The sequence below is a fragment of the Elaeis guineensis genome, chromosome 2 (assembly GCF_000442705.2).
Source record: "Elaeis guineensis isolate ETL-2024a chromosome 2, EG11, whole genome shotgun sequence".
Classification (NCBI taxonomy): Eukaryota; Viridiplantae; Streptophyta; class Magnoliopsida; order Arecales; family Arecaceae; genus Elaeis; species Elaeis guineensis.
This window is the reverse complement of record NC_025994.2, coordinates 116,559,468-116,582,330: the sequence shown is the minus strand read 5'-3', so window position 1 is coordinate 116,582,330 and position 22,863 is coordinate 116,559,468. Positions and strand designations below refer to the sequence as shown.

Here is a 22,863-nt window from a genome sequence, read left to right as displayed (position 1 = left end):
GGGCTTACCAGCAGTTGACGCTGAGGACGGAGCCCGGCTCCCGTAGGAGTCCGGGCGGAGTCCGCTTGAGGTCGAAGTTGTCGGCGGAATCCGGCTCCCGTAGGAGTCCGGACGAAGTCTACTTGTAGCTGTTGGAGTTGAGGACGAAGCCCGGCTCCCGTGGGAGTCCGGGCGGAGTCTTCCTACAATCAAAGTTAAAGGTGAAGTCCGGCTCCCGTAGGAGTCCGGACGGGGCTTACCAGCAGTTGACGCTGAGGACGGAGCCCGGCTCCCGTAGGAGTTCGGGCGGAGTCCGCTTGAGGTCGAAGTTGTCGGCGGAGTCCGGCTCCCGTAGGAGTCCGGACGAAGTCTGCTTGTAGCTGTTGGAGTTGAGGACGAAGCCCGGCTCCCGTAGGAGTCCGGGCGGAGTCTTCCTGCAATCAAAGTTAAAGGTGAAGTCCGGCTCCCGTAGGAGTCCGGACGGGGCTTACCAGCAGTTGACACTGAGGACGGAGCCCGGCTCCCGTAGGAGTTCGGGCGGAGTCCGCTTGCGGTTGAAGTTGTTGGCGGAGTCCGGCTCCCGTAGGAGTCCGGACGAAGTCTGCTTGTAGCTGTTGGAGTTGAGGACGAAGCCCGGCTCCCGTAGGAGTCCGGGCGGAGTCTTCCTGCAATCAAAGTTAAAGGTGAAGTCCGGCTCCCGTAGGAGTCCGGACGGGGCTTACCAGCAGTTGACGCTGAGGACGGAGCCCGGCTCCCGTAGGAGTCCGGGCGGAGTCTACTTGCGGTTGAAGTTGTTGGCGGAGTCCGGCTCCCGTAGGAGTCCGGACGAAGTCTGCTTGTGGCTGTTGGAGTTGAGGATGAAGTCCGGCTCCCGTAGGAGTCCGGGCGGAGTCTTCCTGCAATCAAAGTTAAAGGTGAAGTCCGGCTCCCGTAGGAGTCCGGACGGAGCTTACCAGCAGTTGACGCTGAGGACGGAGCCCGGCTCCCGTAGGAGTCCGAGCGGAGTCCGCTTGAGGTCGAAGTTGTCGGCGGAGTCCGGCTCCCGTAGGAGTCCGGACGAAGTCTGCTTGCGGTTGAAGTTATCAGTGACGGAGTCCGGCTCCCGTAGGAGTCCGGACGGAGTTGTCATGTAGTCGATTCCACTGAGGACTTCGGCTGTGGGTATTTTATACCCTACACCTTCTATGCAGTTTTGTTTAGAAAAAAGAAAACATATGATTTTTTTTTTAATGATTATATCCTTTTATATTCATCGGTCTAAAAAAAAATTGAGGTTGATGAAGTTGTGAGGATCATCAGACATCCTTCGAACTACTTTGTTTAGTGATGGTCATCTGTCGAATGCTTCCTTCTTTTGAACAAAGCATATATATCATGTGCATTACATACTAGTTTTAATAAAGCGATGCATGTGAACCTAACACAAAAACAAGAATGATTGTCTAGTCCCCATGAGAAATCAATATTCTATATCGAGCAAGTATACAAGCCTTGGGCCACAAGGACGACAAAGAGGTTGAAAAAGCCAAATAAACTAATGGTCTCAGGTCAACATTTGTCTTCGTTGCACAAAATTTCCTATTCTAAGTTTGGATGGGATTTCCTATGAATTTCTTTGCGTGTTTCAACTTGTACCTTTTTTTATTCCTTGTTATGGGGGGGCTATGGGCCTTCGAATCATAAACCCTTCACAATTGTGCTCAAATGGATTTGGCATCGTAAAGTTCGAGAACAAGAGAGCCTTGATCTTATCAAAAACAAATCGAGCCGAATTGAATTATTGGAGCCAAGTTTGTCCAAAAAAAAAAAAAAGAAAACAAAATCTATTCAGATCACCGTACTCGCAACCCTATCCACCTACGTCTTTGCATCCCTACGTCGAGTATAATATGATCAAGAGGGTGGCTGTCTGGCTTTTGTTCCTTTTGCTTCCGAGTTTCACCTACGGCTTTCCATCCAGCGGTCACCACACGTTGGGCGCATGATCGAGCCTCTGCACACCCGAGTGGGAAGTCCGCAGCAGCGTCGCTGATGGCGACGCGCCACATTCTCACCTCCGCCTTCAATTTAGGAGGGAGTGGGGCAATACCCCTCGGTTGCTTCTCCAAGCCAAACGATGGTCTCCTCTTTCTTCCCCGTTTCGGAGGGCGAACAGCAAGACTAGGTGGAGCAAGTGGCGGCGCTGCTTTAATCTCTCTCACACCATCCATTTTCTTCTTCTTTAATTTGAGGTATCGCTTTATCCCTCTCTCTTACTCTTTCATGAGATAAAATCCTTTTCCTTCCTTCAGATGGCGAGGAACCCGTGACCCGACTGTAAAAAGGGCTTCTTTTTTCTCTTTTTTTCTTTTCCTTTTTTTCCTACACTTGTTGAAAAGGAAAGATTTTGATCCGATTTCGATGTTAATGAGGTAATGGACAGTATGGATTCATCCCCCGTTCGTTGAATGGAACTCATGGTTGCTTTTTTTTTTTCCTACTATATTTGGTTTTGTTGATAATTTTCTTTTAGGTTTTGTGGAGGACTTTGATTGAAGTGAGGAAGCTGAGTGCAGCTCGGGAGATTCAATGGCGATGGCAATAGTGCTCAAGGGGCCCTGCTGCTGGTGCTTCCGTGATGGATTTGGAGGGATTCTGGGATCCATGTTCTGGTCGTCGAGGTTTCTTTGATTGAGGTTCTTTTCAGATTGAAGGATTTGGGGTGGAAGTTTTGACCGTTCGGTGGTTGTATTGTTGAGTGGAATTGGCAGAAATGGAGGAAGACTTTGGTTCTTGGGTGACAAGGGCGAAGTTTTCGCAGGCTGTTTATCACCGGTGGGATTCTTCCAGGTCGCCTGCGGTTTGTGATTTCGATTGGGGTTTGAAGCCAAACAGCTCGAGTCTAGGATTGAAGAACAGGAGTTCAAGTTTGGAATTGAAATCACAGAGCTCGAGTATTGAACTGAAGAACAGGAGTTCAAGTTTGGATTTGAAACCAAAGAGCTCGAGTTCTGATTTATCTAGCTCTGCGATTCCGTCATCGGCTCAGCTCAATTCTGACCAGGGACTCAAGCCAAAGGTGTCTGTTTTAGAGCATTCAAATGCGCCTTTGGTCCAGTTCTCTTTCCTACCTGACAACGATCCAGTTTTGAAAGTGAAGAGCTTTAGTTCAGGTCTGTCTGTGCTGTCTAATCCATCTCGGGTACAACTGGATCGCAGCTGGGGACCAAAAACAATGAATACAAGCTTGGAATCTGCCAATTTTCTGTCTGTTCCATTCTCTTTCCAACCAGGTAGTAATCCCTCGAAGCTACAGCCCAAGGGCTCAGATCTACACTCTTCTGATTTCTCTTTCCGTCCTGACAGAAAACCTGACTCGAATCCAAAAAGCTCGGCGTCTGGTAAAGTTTCTAAATCTTCTTGGAGGGCTATAACAAATTATGAGTCTCCTAAATCTAGTTTGTTTACTAATGGTAGAAAACAGAAATCTAAACCCAAGCAGAGGTCATCATCTCCTCCTCCGACTACCATTCTTTCTGATGTTTTTAAAGAAGCTAGGTCAATTACAAAGAGATTCTCAAGCCCCCCACCTAGCAGAAAAAATTCTAATAAGACCCTTCAGAGGTTCATTGGAAAGAGATTCTCAAGCCCACCACGTAGTGGGAAAAATTCTAATAAGACCTTTCAGAGTCATAGATTCACTTGGCCATCACCTCCAAAAATGGGTGCTTTTCAGGATGCGTCTTCAATTAAAGCCTCTGAGCACTTGAAGACTACTTTGAATTCTAACGTTTCAGGTTCAAGCATGGTTTCTGTCTACTCTGGGAGGACTGCAACACTTCCTGATTCTCATAATTCTGTTCTGTTGACGAACAGTAGAAACTCTAAACCCAAGCAGAGGTCAAAATCTCCTATTCCCACTACTGTCCTCCATGATGTCTTTAAAGAAGCTAGATCCATTGGAAGGAGATTTTCTACCCCACCTCCTAGCAGGAAGAGAGCTGATAAGATGCATGAGCATCATAAGCTCACTCCCCCTTCACCTCCCAATCTGAGTCCTCTTCGGCATTTGTCTTCAGTTAAAGCCTCTGAGAAGTTGAAGAGCAGGAAGGACTCTGCTTGGGCAAAATATTTTGATTATGGGGGAGGGAGAGTTGCTGCCGTGGATACCTTGGAGAAATGCACAGTTGATCTCTCCAAATTGTACGTTGGGCTTCGGTTTTCCTCTGGAGCTCATAGCAGGCTATACCATGGTATTTATAAGGATCAGCCTGTTGCTGTGAAAATTATCAGACAACCTGATGATGATGAAAATGGAGTGATGGCTGCACGACTAGAGAAGCAGTTCACTAGGGAAGTCACCTTTCTGTCTCATCTTTATCATCGAAATGTGATCAAGGTACTTGCTCTATTTTTTTTCATTTTTTTGACATTTTATTTTGCATTTTTGATAACCTGTAAATAAATTTAGGATCAGCATGTTGGGAAGATAAATGCAATATGACTAGTTTGCTAGCACCTCCCTGTAGTTATCCACTGAGTTTCAGTGGTCTTGAACCAATCCTGAACTTCATAAAGGGTGACAGCTAGTGAATCATTGATAAATTGTTCATATATATTAAAAAGATGCAAACTAGTAAATAGGGTGCCAACTGGCCTAGGCTCAGTTGGTTGGCACTCTCACTTAGAAGAAGGTTCAGGTTTCATACCCTAGTGGTGGTGTCCCCACCATATTTTTCTTTAGAAAATAGAAATATTTTCCTCCGAATAAATTCCTTGAGCCTAGAGTGAGCTTTCACTATATTATTCTTTATGCTATATTTGTTGTGTTTTTATACTCAAATTTTATATTGGTTATGTACGCCTAGAAGATTTTTCTTTATGCAGTGCTACCTGGACACTTTAAAACCTGGGTGTTTTTTTCATGCCTCGACACTTAGACACTTCATGACGCTTCTTGACACTTCAAGTCAAGAAACTGTGATCACCACAGTTGCATATCAATTTGGCTCTTACATCTGGAAATTTTCAAGTCTAGCACCATATTTAGTGAAGAATACATGATTCTTTTTTCAAACTACTAGCATTGGTCTAACAAACTATTTATTATCCAAGTACATATAGACATTTATAACCATATCTATATAATATGGATCTGTCTCCACATCCATAAAATGTCCCGTGTCTGGTTCTCATGAACACTAGGGCATTTGAGACCTTTGCCACATGTCTAGGTGACATTACTTTTATGTGCTTATAATTGCTTTGAGATAAATATGCTGAGAAGTTATATCGCTTGAAACTTAGTTCCTTTTTTTCCAAGACAGTTGATTGCAATCATATTATCTGCTTAAAAGTTTTCAGTGGGAAAATTGAGCAATTTTCAATGTGGATTGAAAAGAAATTCTGATTGGAAGATTCTTCTTATTCTTTTCCCTGTAGTACAATGGATGATATGTGTAAAAACAAAGAAAAAGAAAAGGATGGAGATTAAAGCATCGTATGGGGATAAAGAAGGAGGTGAGCATCTTGTTGTTGAAGATGGCTCCCTTGATAAGATGCCCTGTGGAAGATGGAGTAGACCTTGGAATTTGGTTAGGTCGATAGAGACTAATTTCCTTGGATGATTCTGATTGGAAGATTCTTCTTATTCTTTTCTCTGCAGTAGAATGGATGATATGTAAAAAGAAAGAAAGAAAAGGATGGAGTTTAAACCATCATATAGTGGTAAAGGAGGAGGGGAGCATCTTGTGGTTGAAGATGGCTCCCTTGATAAGGTGCCCAGTGGAAGATGGAGGGTGAGACCTTGGAATTTGGTTATGCTGATAGAGACTAATTTCTTTGGATGATTTTCATCTCTTTAATTTGTAATCTGCTATTATTTGCATGTTTGTCTCTAGAAGGTCTAAAGTTACTAGAACTTTTTATGGGTGGGGCTCTCGACGTGATTATCCATACTTTGTAATGTTGTGTGTTGTGTAGATTTAATTATTGTTCAATGAATAAATAGTAAAAATGCTTAAAACAACCATGAACTTTCTTAGTTATGGTTTTATATAGCGAGAGAAAAAAAAAAAAGAAGCAAATTTTAATGTTATGTGTAGGGGAAGGACAAGGAAATTAAATGAATTGAATATTTGCTTTTATTTGATGAATACAAGTATTGATATAGGTATAACTTGCATGCTAAAATTTATGTCCTCTTAAATTTTTATCAACTGCTCTAGAAATGACATTATGTCCTCTTAAAATAACCTGGCCCCGTTAAGGAAAAGGAAAGACTTAACTGTGTTACTTTGACAAGGAATGATGGAGGATTCACAAGGAAAAAGAAAGATTGGCGATCAGTTTTAGTCGTAAAGTGGTGACAGGGCTAATATGTGTAGCGAGTCTTTTGAATTTTACATGGGAAGAGAGAATATTTTGGGATCTAATTATAATCCCTGGTTATGCATCATAATCCTGCTTCTGAGACAGGGATTAAAGTCATGCATGGTATTCTTTCCGGTCACTAGCTAGCACATCTTGCATATTGTACCGCACAGGCACATTCAGCAGGGACTGCTATCAAGAAAATAAACAAAACTGTTAGAGATATTTGACTAGCATGCCATGACAGACCACTCTTTCTTTCTCATATACAGTACTTTGCAATTCATTCTACTAAAAGCTACACATGTGAACGCTCAAACATAGTACTTGACCTGAACATAACAAGTGTAGCATTTTAAGATGCTTTAGGAATGTTTGTTGTTGCTCACCTATCTGTTCTAACTGCATACTTGCAAAGAAATCCAACCCATAAACTAACTTGGATGACACTATATTGGTCTTGAAAAGCAAAACTCATAGGAGTTCGAGAAGGTCTGGAAGAGGAATACTATTGTTGAAGCACTACAATTTCACTTGTATGAATGTGTAGTTAAGTCACACCTTTCTATTTGTACAAGCTCAACTGTAGCATATTGCAGTAATATCTTATGGTATGGGCTGATAAAAATTGGTATGTAGCTTTACAAGCTGGTACTGATACACACTGCAGCTTAGCATGTATAAAATAACATGATATCAGGTGGATTAGCACATGCTGCTGCAACATAGATGTGGTCTTCTGTTGGATTGATTTTGCTAATGTTTCTGTACTATTCAATAATCAAATTTAATTGAAAAGACATGGAATTATTTTATAATACAAGTGCATATCAAAATCATCTGTGTTATCTCAATTTGATTATTTCTGGTTTGATGCAGCTGGCAGGGGCATGCAAAAATCCACCAGTCTTTTGCATCATCACAGAATATCTCTCAGGAGGCTCTTTGAGAGCATTCTTGCACAAACTTGCCCACAAATCCCTTCCTTTACCAAAACTGATTGCAATTTCTTTAGATATTGCTCGAGGAATGGAGTATATTCACTCACAAGGGGTCATTCACTGTGATCTGAAACCTGAGAATATTCTATTTGATCAAGACTTTTGTGTAAAAATTGCTGATTTTGGAATTGCATGTGAGGAAGCATATTGTGATGCATTAGCTGAGGACCCTGGTACTTATCGCTGGATGGCACCGAGATGATCAAACACAAAGCTTATGGACGGAAAGTTGATGTTTACAGCTTTGGATTACTGTTATGGGAGATGGTGACAGGAACTGTCCCTTATGAAGACATGATGCCTATCCAGGCTGCTTTTGCAGTGGTTAATAAGGTATGCTTTTTTACTATCACACATTCCTTTTTAAGATCTTTTTTCCTGTATCATCTTCTTGGATAGCATTTTGTCTTAGCTACTGTTATGCAATCTTTTCAATGGCAATAGACTCATCAAAGTGGCATTTTCTGACATCGACCCATCATATTGCCCAAAAAACTTTGGGTGGTGTTTATGTCAAGACTTTGAAAAAGTCACCTTTTTTCAATTATATAGCTGGCCAGTGTTCTGCAAGGTAAATTCTGTATTAATTATCCTTGTCACTACCTGCATTTGCATTGGAAAAATCTAGTTATTAATATATAGAGATGATGGTACTGGAAGTGATGACTCTGTTCAAAAAAAAAAAAAAGAAAAGTGCATCGATCTTTCCATCAATGTTTACAAATTGACCAAAATACAAAATCACGACCATTATTTTATTTTGCCAATGCATGGAGTTCAAATGAACCATCTCTGTAGATGATTTATTCACATGCCATTTTAACATAGCGTTTAGTTTTGTATATTTCATTCCTCCGTATGACACTTTACTGGTCAAAAGGAATAGTTTCTTGTAATACCTTTATATGTTTTCATTGCTACTATCATAGTTCTTCGATACAGTGGAACAAGCTTTGCCACGTTTGTATTTCTAGATTTCTTGGTTTAACTTAAAAAGCGGAGAACATTGCTGGCAACTTGTTATTTATGCCCTAACAACTGTAAATGCGCTTTTCAGAACCTGAGGCCAGTCGTTCCTGCTAACTGTCCAGCACCCTTACAAGCCCTAATTGAGCAATGTTGGGCTCTGCATCCAGAGAAGAGGCCTCAGTTTTGGCAGATAGTGAAGGTCTTGAAACAGTTTCAGTCTGCTCTTGCTCGTGATGGAACACTTGACCAGCTTCACAGCTTGACCAACCAGGATGACAAGAAGCCGCTGTTCCATGGGATCCAAAAGCTCGGACCCTTGCATGTTTAAATTGCTGTAGATTCTCACCCCTGAATCAACTAAGTAGCTTTTCTGCCTCTGCAGTTATCATACTTCCCAACCGAATAGAACTGCAGATTGTTTTCAGAAAATTTTTAAGTGAACAGCTGGTTCTGCTGTTGCATTTGCTCATGAGCGAACAAGTCATCACCGGTTTTGGACACAACATATCCGTTGTATTTGCAAGGAAACAGATCATGTTTCATGTTAGTTTTCAATGTATCTGCCATTGAGAGGTTTTCAACTGCGTTGGTTGCTGTGGACTTTTTGCTGGTTGGTCTCGTTCGTGTTTTGTCTGCCTTTGTTGGTTGTTCTGTCTCACTGTGACTAAATCTATTCTATCTCTCAAGTTTGTATATCTGCTGTTTTACTAAGCTTTTTGATCGGTCCATTTGATTTTGTGTTTTGACCGAACAAAGCTCTTAGAAACTCTCTCAAACTAGTATCTTCTCTATATTCTAGTGGATAAAATCTACTAGTAGGTACTCTGAATAGCTGGAAATCATGTTTTGGATGCTTTCAGAAATCATAACATTTCGTGCTTTCGTCTGAAAGAAAGGTCTCTTCTAGAGTTAGTGTTGTATCCAGATGAACAAGACTCGTTACATTTTGTTAAGACAGAGGTGGGAACCTGCATCATATTCGGTTTCTCATGAGAGGAAAAAGGAAACAAAATAAGGCATTTTGGTTCATAGAAGACCAAACTTGCATTGACAATTAGAGGAAGGGAACTCCAGCTCCCCAACTGGTCAAGCCATATCTACTTTAAGCAAACATAGTTTCTTGGTTTTTTGCCATGGTAGTTACATATTGCTGGTATACTTGTTGGCGTTAGTCCTGTTAGATGAACATATATAGTCCCTCCCACGGGAAAAAAAAGAGAGAAGAACACGGTTCCTCCATCTTCTCCATTCAAGTTGGGTTAAGATATGAATACGATGACCAAAACGGGCTGTTGCTCGTAGGCTATTGGCTAGGTTGACCCAAGACTTGCACCTCCTGAAGCACATGGGGTCCCAACAACCAGCGTTGCACGGTTGTCCCTCACCACAAATACTTCATGTTAGTAAACAATCAATTAGAACCATTTTCCTTTTTTTTTTTTTTATTTTTTGGTAAAAAAAAGAGATCAATATCTACTCTTAGAACTTCTTGCACTGAGAAATTTATTAGTTTACCTTGAATCGGCTAATGAGATGCGCGAGGGAACGCCCAAGATTTTCCGTCCAAGAAGTCCAGCATGGGATATTCCAGCTCGCCCTCAGAAGCCATCCAAAAGTTAGACCGGGGGGAATCAATCTGGCAAAGCTAGAAGTTCCGGTTCATAAAAACACATTTGGTTCTCCAAGGATTCTGCTGGCGTTGTTTTCGTTATAATAATAATAATAAGAAAGCTGGACGCCTGTCGATACATTAGCAAACGCCGCCGGTGACGAGGTCAAACGGTTTCTTCCGGCAGCGCTAATTTGTGCCCTTTGTGGGCCTCGTCACCTTCGTTGGATCCGCTAGATTTCAAAAATTTAAAACTCGATAACTACGAGGACTTGGACGTTAACGCCTTCCTAACCTGCATCAGATTGACGTGTAAGTGTCCTTAAGAGCCGACCGTTCGGCAGCGTTAATTTAACTCTTTGTTGACCGTTCGGCAGCAATGAAGGGAGAGCATAGGTCGGACGCGCACCCACTTCTTCAGGATATTCGGATCTACCCCTATGATTTCGCTCCAATTTTTATTCAGCATATTTTTTGAGAAACGGACAATACCGTTGATTAGATCTCTCTTATATAAAGAAGCACACCGATGATTGGATCTAGCATCAAGATCAAATTTATCTACAAGTTCTGTAAAATATTTCATTTTTTGATCTTTTGAGATATACTCATGTTAGATCAGTGTGAGTATTTCCCCCTCCAAAAAAAAAAAAAACAAAGAGAGAGCATAGGTGGAAATCCAGACAAAGTCATGAGAGCTTTTTTTTTTCCACTTCTTTTTTTTTGGCTCTCATACCTTCCATCCTTATTTTCTCCGACGCTCTTGTCCATATTGCAATGTTTGGTTTGAGTCCGATAAAAATGATATGTATGTTGGATGCAATTCAACTTACAAGCTTAAACCATGACATATGATTTTCAACATTCTTCCCACTTACTCTACTTTCCATGCCTACTTGGTCTATGACTCATCTCCTACCAACTCGCATATATCCGTTCTTTATAAGAGCTGTACGGCTTTTGCCTAGGATACCATTTGTTGAGGAGAAACAAGAAGTTTGGATCCAACTAGAAAAAGACCTTTAATATATATGCTGAAACCTAGATTAGCACCGTCAAAAAGAAAAAAAGAAACCTAGATTAGCATAAAAGCTTAGACCATTAAATTTTGGACTCAATTATCTATATTAATCCATATACCTGTCACTGATTATTTTGTATGAGACAAAACTGATATATAATCTTCTACCTCTGGGTTTTAAAATCAATAGTTGATTAGGAGGATCTTCAAATTCAATGTGAATTATTTTGACCACCATGGATAGGATTGGATAGGATTCAGAAATAAAATCCACCATCAACTAAAATATCAAAGATAAATTTTTAGTTTTGAAGTTGAATTTGATTTCTAATCAAAATCAGAGTTGACAAGATGTAATTTATTCTAAAAGGTGCATTATTGATTTAAGGATAAAGGCAAGCTCACCAAGTTTTTCCCATATTGGGGGCTTGCGGCTAACTTTAGTTGCATGTTCTACCAAAAAAAAAACTTTAGTTGCATGTTTCATATAATGTTTTTTTTCCATCTGCGTCTGACCTTCACGGCTCTATTTTTCCAGAGTATCCATCTCCGGTCAAAAGTAGTGTTCCAGACTACAAAGAAGCATCACTTTCCATCCTCGGTGCACATACATTGGCATTGGGCACCCCTAATTAATTCATTAATTGCCTCCTACCAGCCATTGAAAATTTTGCTGCTTCAATATTATACGCAAAGAAATCCTTCGACCAAAGTATCTGTGGATCATTCAACTGCTATGGTTTTGAGATTATGGTAGATCCGAAAATGTTGTTGCTTAATGCGGCGGTGCCTACAGTCGCACTCAAGGCAATGGAAAGGGACTTCTCCTCTTGGCCATTACTAAAATCTTTGTTGGACCTTCATTTTGCTAGTTCGTGATTTGTCGGAAACAATAGATTTCATTGTTAATGATGCTAATGAGCTTGGTTTCACTGGTCGATGCCTTTCCCTCGCCGGCCTATAGCCTTTAGGTGGTAGAAAAGGAAAAGCAAGGAAAAGAAGGAGAGAAAAAAAATCATTCACCATGACTTTGTATGACAACCACTAACCAACTGATAGCTGTGTTAACCGAGACAATGGATCTAGTTGGTGAACATTTATTCCACTCAGAGCATTAGAGATACTGATGGAAAAGGACTCACAACATGATTGGAAAAAGTTTTTTAATAAAAAATATATTTGCATGGTTTCTATTTCAGTTATACAAATGGTTAAGAAATTTTATTTAAATTTTAAAATATTATATATAGAGTTAGGTAGGATGTGATCTTGTGTATTTGATCCCAAATATTTTATAGTGGAGATCAATAATATACCTCTTAAATGAAAATTGACACTATAGAACATTATCCTTGGTGCAGGAAATGCCTAGAAACAAAAAATCACGTAGTTTCAAGATTTTTAATCCATACATCATACCGGTGAAAATAAATGATTTTAAAGTATGATGGCATGTCATCATTGATTCAAAGTGTAAGCATTTAAACGAGCTGAAATTTGATATATACATATATCATCAAGATTAACGATTTAGATTTGTGAACCATATTGTGTATAACATAATCAAGCTCACTAGCTATGCTGCTACCACTGTTGGAACTATATAATTTACAATTTTAAACTGTTAATCTTGATCTAAAGATGTTTAGGATTTAACAAGCAAAATGTGATTGTAACCATATAATTTACAATTTTAAACCTTTAATCTTGATCTAAAGATGTTTAGGATTTAACAAGCAAAATGTGATCGCCCCCAGCTCTCCCAAAACCTACAAAGCCTGGCAGGTTCTGCCATCTAAAGCATGATTCTTTTTTCCTCCCTTAGGTTTTAAGCACCTGACATGCTTCTTATTGAACGCACGGACGGACGGACGGGTGCAACTAATGTGCTTGGTCGACTTCTAAATAAATAAATAAATAAAAAGGAACTTAAGAAGAAGAAGAAGAAGAAGAAAGGACCGTGCGCTTGGTTGTGTGAAGCCACCAGAACTCGGACCCACAGTTTCGAGGAGGTCCACCAACCAGTGCTATGCTAGCTGGGAGAGAAGTTGCTTCGTATGAGACTGCCAACGTTTATCCTCAACAGTTGCTTAAGTTGACTCCCCTGTAAAAAACCTTGGGTTTTATCCTGGGTCCCAATCAACTCAGAAGGATTCAATCACTTCATTACTTGGCAACCTCTATGTCAAGGAACATCCTCAGAAGTTTCAAAACATAATCTGACAAAAAAGTTGTTATTTTCAAAGATTTGTTGTGCAAATAGTCCGTTAATATACTCATGTTAGTACTTGACCGCATCCGATCTCTTGTACAGTAATTGTGCTTGCACTCATAAATGTAACAGTAGTGTGGTTGCTTCACTTCTAAAAGGAGAATTCTCAAAGACAACAAAAATGGAATGTATAAATCTCTCTCTCTCTCTCTCTCATGTAGGTAAGTGTACATTTTTCATCTCTATGGTGTAGCATACATCTTAAAAGATCAAAATCTCACAGAGTATTAGTTAGGTGATAGATTCCAACTGAATGTACTGACATTGTTGTGGTCAGATGCAGGAGACATAATCCTGCATTAATTAATTAACTTGGGAGGACGATTGCTGGCTCTCCGTCTAGAACTGAGATGGCAGCCTATAAAACATCCAAGAGCTATGGTTTCGGTTGTGTTGCAGCATGAAATTGCCGCCATGTTCACAGGTAACGTCTTCTTTTTTGGGGCCCTGATGCGAAGCTCATTTCAGAAAGAGCCATCAAATCCTTTGACAAGATCAATAAGCTAAAGGAATCACAACTTAAGCTATGGTGTCAATAACTCAAGTTTGTTGACGACCCTAAGAGTAAACATAAGGCTTCAAGCACCCAACTAAGAACTAAAAAAAAGAAGAAAAAAATCTGAAATTTCTTAGAATCACCTTCCTGCCAGAAATTTTACCGTTGGTTAGATGTTGTATGAACCTTGCACCATGCGGAAACCTCAGACAAGTGACATCTAAATAATTCCCAAATTCTAGTATCATGTAACATTTTGATTCTGGGCTTACTTTACCTTCAAGACCTATAGCTCTCATTGTTTCACCCAGAATTCTGACAGATCTTATTTACACTGGTTCCAACCAGGCGTCTTTAAGTGAACTATCCTCTTCATAAGCTTAGCTAGCCTATGAGCCCCAGGTCCAGGCTTCAGCTGTGTTGGATCCCCAATCTCCGAGCATGGCGGATTTCCCACACACCATCCCCCAGGGATAAAGCTCCCATTATTCCGGCCAAGGAGGTCTGCGTCTATCTTATCGAGTACTGTGACGTTTGTGCCGAACTTGCGAGCAAAGGGTGCATTGCTGCCAATCATTTTAGGGACATCGGCTAGGGAGAGGACGTGAGGATGCTGCTTTGGGGGCACATCCCATGCAATGTAGTGGAGGTCATGGTTCACCACCGTGCCCGCGAACTCCGGCGCGTTGCAGATGACTGTTTGGAAATAGCCTTCAGGTGAGGAAACGAAATTTGTGTAGTACATGAGGAGAGTTCTTGGTAGGTTGTCCCAACCCCAGACACAGTACTCGACGAACTCCCGGGTTAAGGCCATCCATGCAGAGCCTGTTAGAGTAGCAGCAGCAGTAACAATCAACCCCCAAGAATGAGTGATGGAATTCAATGTTTGTTCTATTAATATAGAAGGTAATTTTCTTTCCCCAGGAAACCATAAGAAGGGAACATATTTGTTCATGTAAGCTTTAGCCTATTATGTGATCAGGGAAGTGCTACACTGTCCCACAGAATTGACACTGAAAGCAAAAATATTTCGCTATGAGAAGCATAAGATGATTGCAGTTTAGAAGAAACTATTTAAACATAGCCCCAAGGTTTCTAAGATTCTTTTACTTGAGAGGATCAAAGCAAATATGAACGTAAAACGAAATTTTGGAACCCATTTAGGAAAAACAGATTGGGTGGATGACCTGATCAATTTATACTAGCTCAAGTAGAGAAGTAAAACTGATATCTAACCTGCCTCAGAATGACCTTGAATATTTACTAGCCGAAGAAGGTACAGGGTCGATCAGATTAAGTTAGATGATGTATCGAATTCTAGTTTTCTGGAAAGAGTAAGGTCTTAGAGAAGATTCCAGAGATCGAAATGTATGAATGAGAAAGCTGCCCTTTCCCTAGCCAAAACTAACATGATTTAGTAGAGAGTTTACCTGTAAACAGCTTAAATGCAGTTGGTAGCTCTCTATTGGGAGTCACCGAGAAGATTTCCTTTTTCTTGGACATATAGAGCCCAGGGTCTATGATTAATGGCTTTGCCCTCTGCATACTGTAACACCACCAACAAAACCAAATTCTCTTGTTATGCCACAAGATTTCTTCAGTTCAGACTGCAAAAAAGAAACTACCATGAGGCCTAAAAGATGATAGAATGATGTTGCTTACGCCTTCCATCCCAATCGACTCGTGTGCTCGACAAAATTCAGATTCCTAGGCAGTGATGAGAAGGTATGGAGGATATCTACACCCACAAACATAAATCATTAAAATTACTACACAGAACAATGAATCAAACCAACAACAATTCAAAGCAGAGGAGATCCAAAAGGCCTACACGCACCATCTTGCGTCATGAGAGGATAATCGGAGGCACTGAGGTTTATGAACCAATCCCAATCCTTGCTCTTCTTGAGAAGTATAGCACAAGCATGAAGAGTATTGGCAACCATGGTCGGCCCTCGATATGTAACCATATTAGCCTTAGTAATCACATGAACATTGCCGACCTTCTGATAAACTGTTTCATTGGCCACCCGAGAAGCCAATTCCGATCTCTCAGCAGGAGGGGATTCCAAGTCCAGATGGACCACATAGAGATTCCGAGGGTGGTAGAGAGCCTGCAATGTCCTCCATAGGCAATCCAAGTCACCCTTCGATCCCGAGACAAAGTAGGCCAGCCGGGGAATCGATGGGCCGGCAGGCGGTGGCGGGTTACTGGAAAATTTGATTTCCACAAACTCAGGACTCGGGCCCGTCAAATTCCAGGCTTTGAAGTTGGAGAAGATGCTGGGGAGGGGGGAGAGGAGGCCCATATTCATGGAGGTGACAAGGAAAATGATGCAGACAGTAGTGCTCAAGGCCAATGGACATGCCCATTTCTTCTCCATAATTGGAAGCAGAGGAGCTCTTGTCTTCATACATTCCATCGTATATCCCTATACACATATATGTATATAATAGTATATCCTGCCCCTTGAAGCAGTTTATTATGTATGGTTCCAAGTCTAGCTATATATACTAAAACTTCTGCAACGAAAAAGAGATGAGACAAGGTTCAGTGCTGTGGGATTCCCTGGAAACTTTTGATGCTAATACGAAGGTAAACGACACGGGATGAGCAGAGTGGAAGCGCTTTTGTGTAATCCACAAAGGAGACGCTGAAATTTAGAATAAACAAATGAAAAGAAGAATAACAAAAACTAAAAGAAATTAAAAAAACAGAAGGTTGAAAGTTTGAAACTTGAGAATAAAGAAATGGGAAGAAGAAGAAGAACATCAACAAATAGAAGAAAGATATGAAAAACAGTTTTTGAAGGTGAGATTATTTATGGAGGGAGTAACAACAAGATCGATGGAGTAAGCGTGAGTTTCTTAAAGGAATTTGTTGAGGAAACCGAAGCGGAACGACGACGGTTATGCTATATGAAACTAGTTAAAAACAAAAGGGGATCCAAGAAGAGAGAGGAAGGTGACAAGAAGACAAACAAAAAACAAACAAGAAGGAAGTGGACCAAAGCTCTCGGACAAAAGAAAGGATGAATCCCAAATCCAAGGAGGAAAGCCTCGTTCTTATCAGAGGAACAAGAGCTGAAAAAATACCATGGAAACGCAGAGAGGATTGGAGGTAAGCAAGATGAGAAACAGAGAAGGAAGCTATAATTTTTCATCCCATGTGACATACTCTTGTGTATTAATTATTGTTTTCAGTTTTCTTTATTAGGCTCATTTCACCTCTGATTGTTTTAGCACACACATTTTTGAGTCCCTCCCTTTCGCCAATGTTTTACAGATTGGCCATAGAGGGAAGACGGGTATATTATGGAAGAAGGGGGGTGGAAGTAACTTGACCGTCGGTTACATTTATGTGAGCTAATAAATCGGCAAACAGTTGTATCTAATGGGCATTGGCATCGCATTCACGCCGCCCAAGACGGCAGCCAGGTCGCCGAATTCAACCCTTGGCTCGCGTGGTTACGTAGCCATCTCTCTCTTCCCACGCTTCCGGCTGGTTGAGAGCTTTTTGGAGCCGTGCGCTTGCCACCCTTCATTTCCATGCCTTTTTTTTTTTTTTTTGGAATTATTTTTCCTTTTCCGTGCCTTTTCCTTCAGCTAACACCAACGGTTAAAGAATTAAAATTCTACTACATCGTAACGTTTGTAGTATCTAAATTTCGTCCAACACCAACATGCACGTCTGGTTCTCCTTGTTCATTTATTTTTGTCTATGCCATCCTCAAACAATGTTGCATCTCTTTTTAAAGAAAATGAAATACACATTTCATGGAAGCTACGGCACACTTGCAGTTAGATAATTAGTTTCAAAATAGGGATAGTAATAGGTTTAGATCAGATAGATCATTATTCGCCCCATACTTGCCTCAAAGCCAAATAGATAGAATCTTGGAGCAACATGGGATGGTAGAGTTAAAAGAAATGGGTTGGACGAAATGGGTCGTACAAAATTATAAAAAATATTTTTTTTACATATAAATTATTTTTTATGTTAAAGAAAGAATTTGTGAAGAAAGATATATCCAATCATATTTGGAGCTAATTTTATTATCATCCATCCTATTTGGATCCATTCAAATTGGATACCCAATGAACCGAGTAAATTATCATCCCGAATTTCAAGAACCTTTTGAGACCACTTAGAATACACATTCTATAGGAGATCCTAACTAAACTTGATTTATAAATTTGAGCCATGATCATATACTATTTTTATCTTTGAAGCCGCTGATGTTACTTTACCAATAAATTGGCCGGCACCTTCATGATTTAAAACAAATTATGTGATGTCAAGGTCATACATCTGACCTCTAGTAATCTTGTAGAGCTTACGGATTCTTTTTGTTAAAATCTCGAGGTTAAATATAATCTGGATTGTATATCATGCACGTTCGCTTAACTTGCATCATACCACTGCGTTACAAAACAAGGACAAACGGTTTGTACTTGAGAGGTATGCCTGCACGTGAATCTCTAGTGTCCACACAATCAGTCTTCCACAGCAATAAAAATTGTTGCCTTCGATGGAAGGTAGAGTCTGTGTCACTTCCAAAGAAAACTGCAATAGAAAGTATAATCTTTGATCCAAATGATCTATTGTTTAGAGGTTTAGGAATATTTTCAAAAAGGTTACCGTCTTACCGGTATCGTGTCTCACATCTGCATGTGCTTTCTATCAACCAGAAGGAAAAAAATAAAAAAAATTACACTAAAGCTACAAGGGGCAAATCAAGCTCCAAGAAAAAGCTCTTCATCCGGTTGGCTATGTGTCAAGAGAGGAATGGCATGATTCACGAGGTCAAACAAATTATAAGCATGACGTATCCTTGAAATCTTTTTTGATAGTAAGATTAGGACACAACGCATTTTTGCATATTATATATTGATTAGCCATGTCGTGGTGGATGATAGAATAGTGCTAGCTAGATAAGTTGAGCTTCGTGGCCAAGGCCTAACTTGGATGATTTGAAACTTTCAGTTCTTTAGTAATTGACACCTAAACGCATTATAAAATAATGGGTTAATCAGCCGGATTATTTCTGTGCGAAAGAATGACTCATCTTGTTTTAGCGCTGTGCATCATTGGAAGACCTATACAAAGAAATAGCAAGAGCAACTACAGAGTGCTTTGAGATCTATACGAGATATGACCTAATGATTGATATGGTGAAAGAAGATCAACCATCCTTTCATACGAAAGGTATGAGTCGAAGCCTAAAATAATATTGACCAATTTGATAAGGAAAAACAAGCGAGGCCGCTTATGTGAAGAAAAATTCATACCAGCAATGATGCAGTCACATCGACAAACGTTAGTGCGGCATGGGAAAGTGAATATTTGAAAGCTTGACCATGCGACTATGAGTTGCGGCCGGCAGCCACTGCCTTGCAAGCCCCTATGGGAGGCCACAAAGAAAGGAAGTACCTAATTAACTAGCCGATGACTGGTTCGGCCTCACACTGGTATAATTCTGGGGTTCTCGGGGAATTGTTGGTTCTTGGGGAATTGGGTATGATTCTGCGAGTATAATGTTGCAGGGGATTGCGGTCCCACGATCAATTGTGATTGTTCCCAGTCTTCTATCCTGTCTATATGTATGCTTGTGGTAAATGTGCTTGGTTTAATTACCATGTGAATTTCACTGGCGAAAATCAAGTTTTGCATCATAAAGTGTGACAGAAGACTGTATAATCTAGATGTATTTCTATTATACATAAATAGAAAAATAAGAACATTTTATTTTTGTATAAAAATTGGAGAATTTTGCTTTATATAGACTTTAGGATTAGAATTTTATTTGAATTCTAGTATTCTATTTATATACAATTTTTTATTAAAATTTTTGATTTATGTAAATCTATTATTATATAATTGAGAATATAAGTTTGTATTATTGAGATTTGAAAATATTGAGTTGCCTTCACTCTTTATCTTTTTTTTTTCTTTCTCTCATCCCCTCTTCCTTCTCTCTCCTTTTTCTCCTTTTGTAGTGTATCAGTTCGGTTCAAGAGCATCTTATTCTTCCTGCCTTTCGAATTCATCCTCCATCAAAATGCTATAAGTCTTCCGCATCATTTTTAAGGATTGTAAATTACTACTATTATTCTGGTCCTAAAACAACACCCTAACCTCCTATCTATTGCAATGAAAGTTAGCTATGCTTTACCCTAGAATCTGCAAGGTCATCACCTTGCTTGTCATGTGAGGGACCAGAAGAATACCAGACCTAGGCATCCTAATGGTTCCTAACTTCATGGCTCCTTTATTTGCCTCCATTGAGCAGCTTTGTAAACTATGCGTCTATATATTATACAAATTATAAACCAATGCATGAGCAAGAAAAAAAAAATTGTTAAGGACCCTTTTGTCAATGCATTTATTTTTTATTTTATTTGCAAACTAAATAATAGAGATCGAGATAAAAAATATATATTTGATGCTATTATTTTTATTTTTTATTTCAAAATATTTTTATTATGTCAAAAAAATATATTTTTTATACTAAAGCTATAGGTGCCAAATTTAGCTCCAAGAAATTAAAAGCCCTTCTTCCAATAGTGGGCTATATGCCAAGAGAGGATTGGCATGACTCACGAGGTCAAACAAATTATGAGCATGATCTGGTGTAAAGCATCTCTTATGACACCAATCCTCGAAATCTTTCTTGATGGCAAGATTAGGACAAAAAGCATTTTTGCATATTATATACTGCTTAGCCATGTTAAGGTGCATGATAGAATAATGTTATCTAGATAAGTTGAGCTTGGTGGCCAAGGCCTAACTTGGATGATTTGAAACTTCTAGTTCTTTGGTAATTGACACCTAAACATGGTTGAATCTTTCATGCGAAAAAATGATTCAACTTCTTTTTCTTTTTTTTTTAGCGATGTGCACCATTGAAAAATCCATGCAGATAAGATAGAGTCCACAGTTGAGATTTATACAAAATATATATAATTCAATAGTTGATGCTACGAAAGAAGACCTTTCATTCTGTGGTGTGAAAGGTACAAACCAAAGCATAAAATAACATTGACCTACTTGAGAAGGAACAATAAGCAAGGCCGTTATACGAAGGAAAATCCATATCAGCACGTCGACAAACTTTAACGGGGCACGGCAAAGTGAAAGTTGGAAAGCTTGACCATGCGAGTATAAGTTGCAGCCATCGCCATGCACACCCAATGCCTACATCACACAGCAACGTCGGAGGCCACAAAAGAAATTATCTATAGATTCTTAGATTGAGCTGAACTTATTTTTAAGCCCCAAAATTTTTCAGATAAAATAAAATTTTTTTAAACTATTTAAAGAGTTATTTTTAGGTCCCTACCATCCACAGATTTATGTTCAAATTATATAGTTCTCTGATTACCTAGTTTCAAGAATTAATTATACAGATTTAGGTTCAGATTACACAGATATATATATTGGTTACACTGTTATTTTATTCGGTTATATAGTTTTATTATTCGGTTATATGATTGGATGGCAGGGATCTAAAAATAATTCTTTAAATAGTTCAAAGAGATTTTATTTCATTTAAGAAGTTTAAAAATTTAAAAATAAATTTAGATCAATTTAAAAATCTGTAGGTAATTTTTTTCAAAAGAATACCCACTTAACTAGTGAACGGCTGCTTGGGCCTCGGACGGATACAATTCTGCCGGTTCTCTGGGGAATGGCCGGTTCCCGAGGAATTGCGTATAATTCTGCGAGAATAATGTTGCAGGAGAATGTCACGTGAATATGCCTCTCCAGTCTACAATTATGCTCGTGGTAATATATGCCTGGTTTAATTACCATGCACTACAGGAAAAATGGCCATTAACGACGCTATTAATGGTCATTAACGACGCTTTAAAGCGTCGCTATTCGGCTTTACGACGCTTCGAAAAGCGTCGGCAAAACGTCGACTATGCAAGAGTGGGGACGAATATCGCCGACGCTTTGTAAAAGCGTCGTTATTTTTTAACGACGCTTTAAAGCGTCGTTAAATTTGTCTTAACGACGCTTTAAAGCGTCGTTAATGTAAATCTTTACGACGCTTTAAAGCGTCGCAAAAGACAAATTTAACGACGCTTATAAGCGTCGTTAATGTAAAAATTTACGACGCTTTAAAGCGTCGCAAAAGACAAATATAACGACGCTTATAAGCGTCGTTAAAGGTTTTAAGAGGAAAAAAAAATACAAATATTATTTAAAAAAAAATAATACAATACATTCCTGTACGAAATCATATCACACCTGTACAATACAATAAACATGTATAATCACCACATTCACATTCACACCTGTACAATCACCATCATTCACATCACCTGTACAATACAATAAACATGTACAATCACCACATTCACATTCACACCTGTACAATCACCATCATTCACATCAAAAGCAAGCTGAAATAGAAAATTTAATCAAACCAAAAGACAATATTTTATATAAATAAAAATAAAGTACTAATCGTCCATTACAATCAAGAGTAATATAAATAAATATAAAAATATAACAAAAATAAAATAACATCAATCTGCAGGCGGATGGTCGTCGTTGTCTCCACGTGACGTGCCGCTATCTCGATGGGTGCCTGATATGCCAGGAGCCTACAAAAAATATATCAAAAGCATGATTTGCATATCTATAAATAAAATATATAAATCATTAAATTAATACAAAAATATATATTTAATATTATGTGTTTACCTGAGATGAACCATACATCTCTAATAAAGATGTAAGGCGATCAATCTGTCCCCTCATGGCCTGCATCTCGGCACGGCTCTGTCGCATCTCCTCCATCTCAGCGGCACGACTCTGATGGCAACATAGATTCTCCATGAAAAATCCAGTCGGTATAACCTCTTAAAAAACCATTCCATACCAAATGTTCTTCAACATTTTGTGGATCTAAAGAAGAACTATTTACACATTTCCGATATGGACATAAAATCTTTCCATTCAAACTACTTTTCTCCATACCAAATTTAATGAAGTCATGAACTCCATCTAAATATTCTTTACTATTCCTTGGTTTATTTATCCAACTTTTGTCCATTGTAGGATAAAACTGACCGAACTTGCAATTTATCTAAAAATAAAAAAAAATTATACAATCTATATTAATGCAATGAGTAAAAAATATCAGTCATTTC

At 39.3% G+C, this 22,863-nt stretch overlaps 2 protein-coding genes and 1 long non-coding RNA gene across 3 annotated transcripts; 1 reads left to right on the top strand and 2 right to left on the bottom strand.

The window, feature by feature from the left end:
* Positions 1 to 1,852: 1,852 nt before the first annotated feature.
* Positions 1,853 to 9,028, top strand: LOC105040942 (serine/threonine/tyrosine-protein kinase HT1). Its single transcript, XM_073252916.1, is given in 6 exon segments — positions 1,853 to 2,210; positions 2,492 to 3,359; positions 3,756 to 4,357; positions 7,210 to 7,525; positions 7,528 to 7,664; positions 8,389 to 9,028. Coding segments are annotated over 5 exon segments (1,923 nt in total). The 5' UTR covers positions 1,853 to 2,210; positions 2,492 to 2,731; the 3' UTR covers positions 8,629 to 9,028.
* Positions 9,029 to 13,893: 4,865 nt separating this feature from the next.
* Positions 13,894 to 16,861, bottom strand: LOC140855833 (beta-glucuronosyltransferase GlcAT14A-like). Its single transcript, XM_073252915.1, has 4 exons — positions 15,536 to 16,861; positions 15,361 to 15,436; positions 15,129 to 15,244; positions 13,894 to 14,523 (listed from the first exon to the last, which is right to left on the bottom strand). The coding sequence occupies exons 1-4, from the start codon at positions 16,119 to 16,121 to the stop codon at positions 14,024 to 14,026; spliced, it is 1,278 nt and encodes a 425-aa protein (XP_073109016.1). The 5' UTR covers positions 16,122 to 16,861; the 3' UTR covers positions 13,894 to 14,023.
* Positions 16,862 to 22,123: 5,262 nt separating this feature from the next.
* LOC140855500 (uncharacterized) lies at positions 22,124 to 22,528 on the bottom strand. Its single transcript, XR_012138414.1, has 2 exons — positions 22,415 to 22,528; positions 22,124 to 22,314 (listed from the first exon to the last, which is right to left on the bottom strand). It is a non-coding gene; the product is annotated as an uncharacterized lncRNA (long non-coding RNA).
* Between the last annotated feature and the right edge of the window lie 335 nt (positions 22,529 to 22,863).

What these genes read in the sequence shown, in the direction of transcription:
- LOC140855833 (XM_073252915.1), bottom strand. Translation starts at nt 16,121, where the DNA reads ATGGAATGTATGAAGACAAGAGCTCCTCTGCTTCCAATTATGGAGAAG. An exon ending in TCCTCTCATGACGCAAGATG is followed by an intron (nt 15,437 to 15,535) that starts GTGCGTGTAGGC and finishes TTGTGGGTGTAG; the next exon opens with ATATCCTCCATACCTTCTCA. An exon ending in AGTCGATTGGGATGGAAGGC is followed by an intron (nt 15,245 to 15,360) that starts GTAAGCAACATC and finishes GTGGTGTTACAG; the next exon opens with TATGCAGAGGGCAAAGCCAT.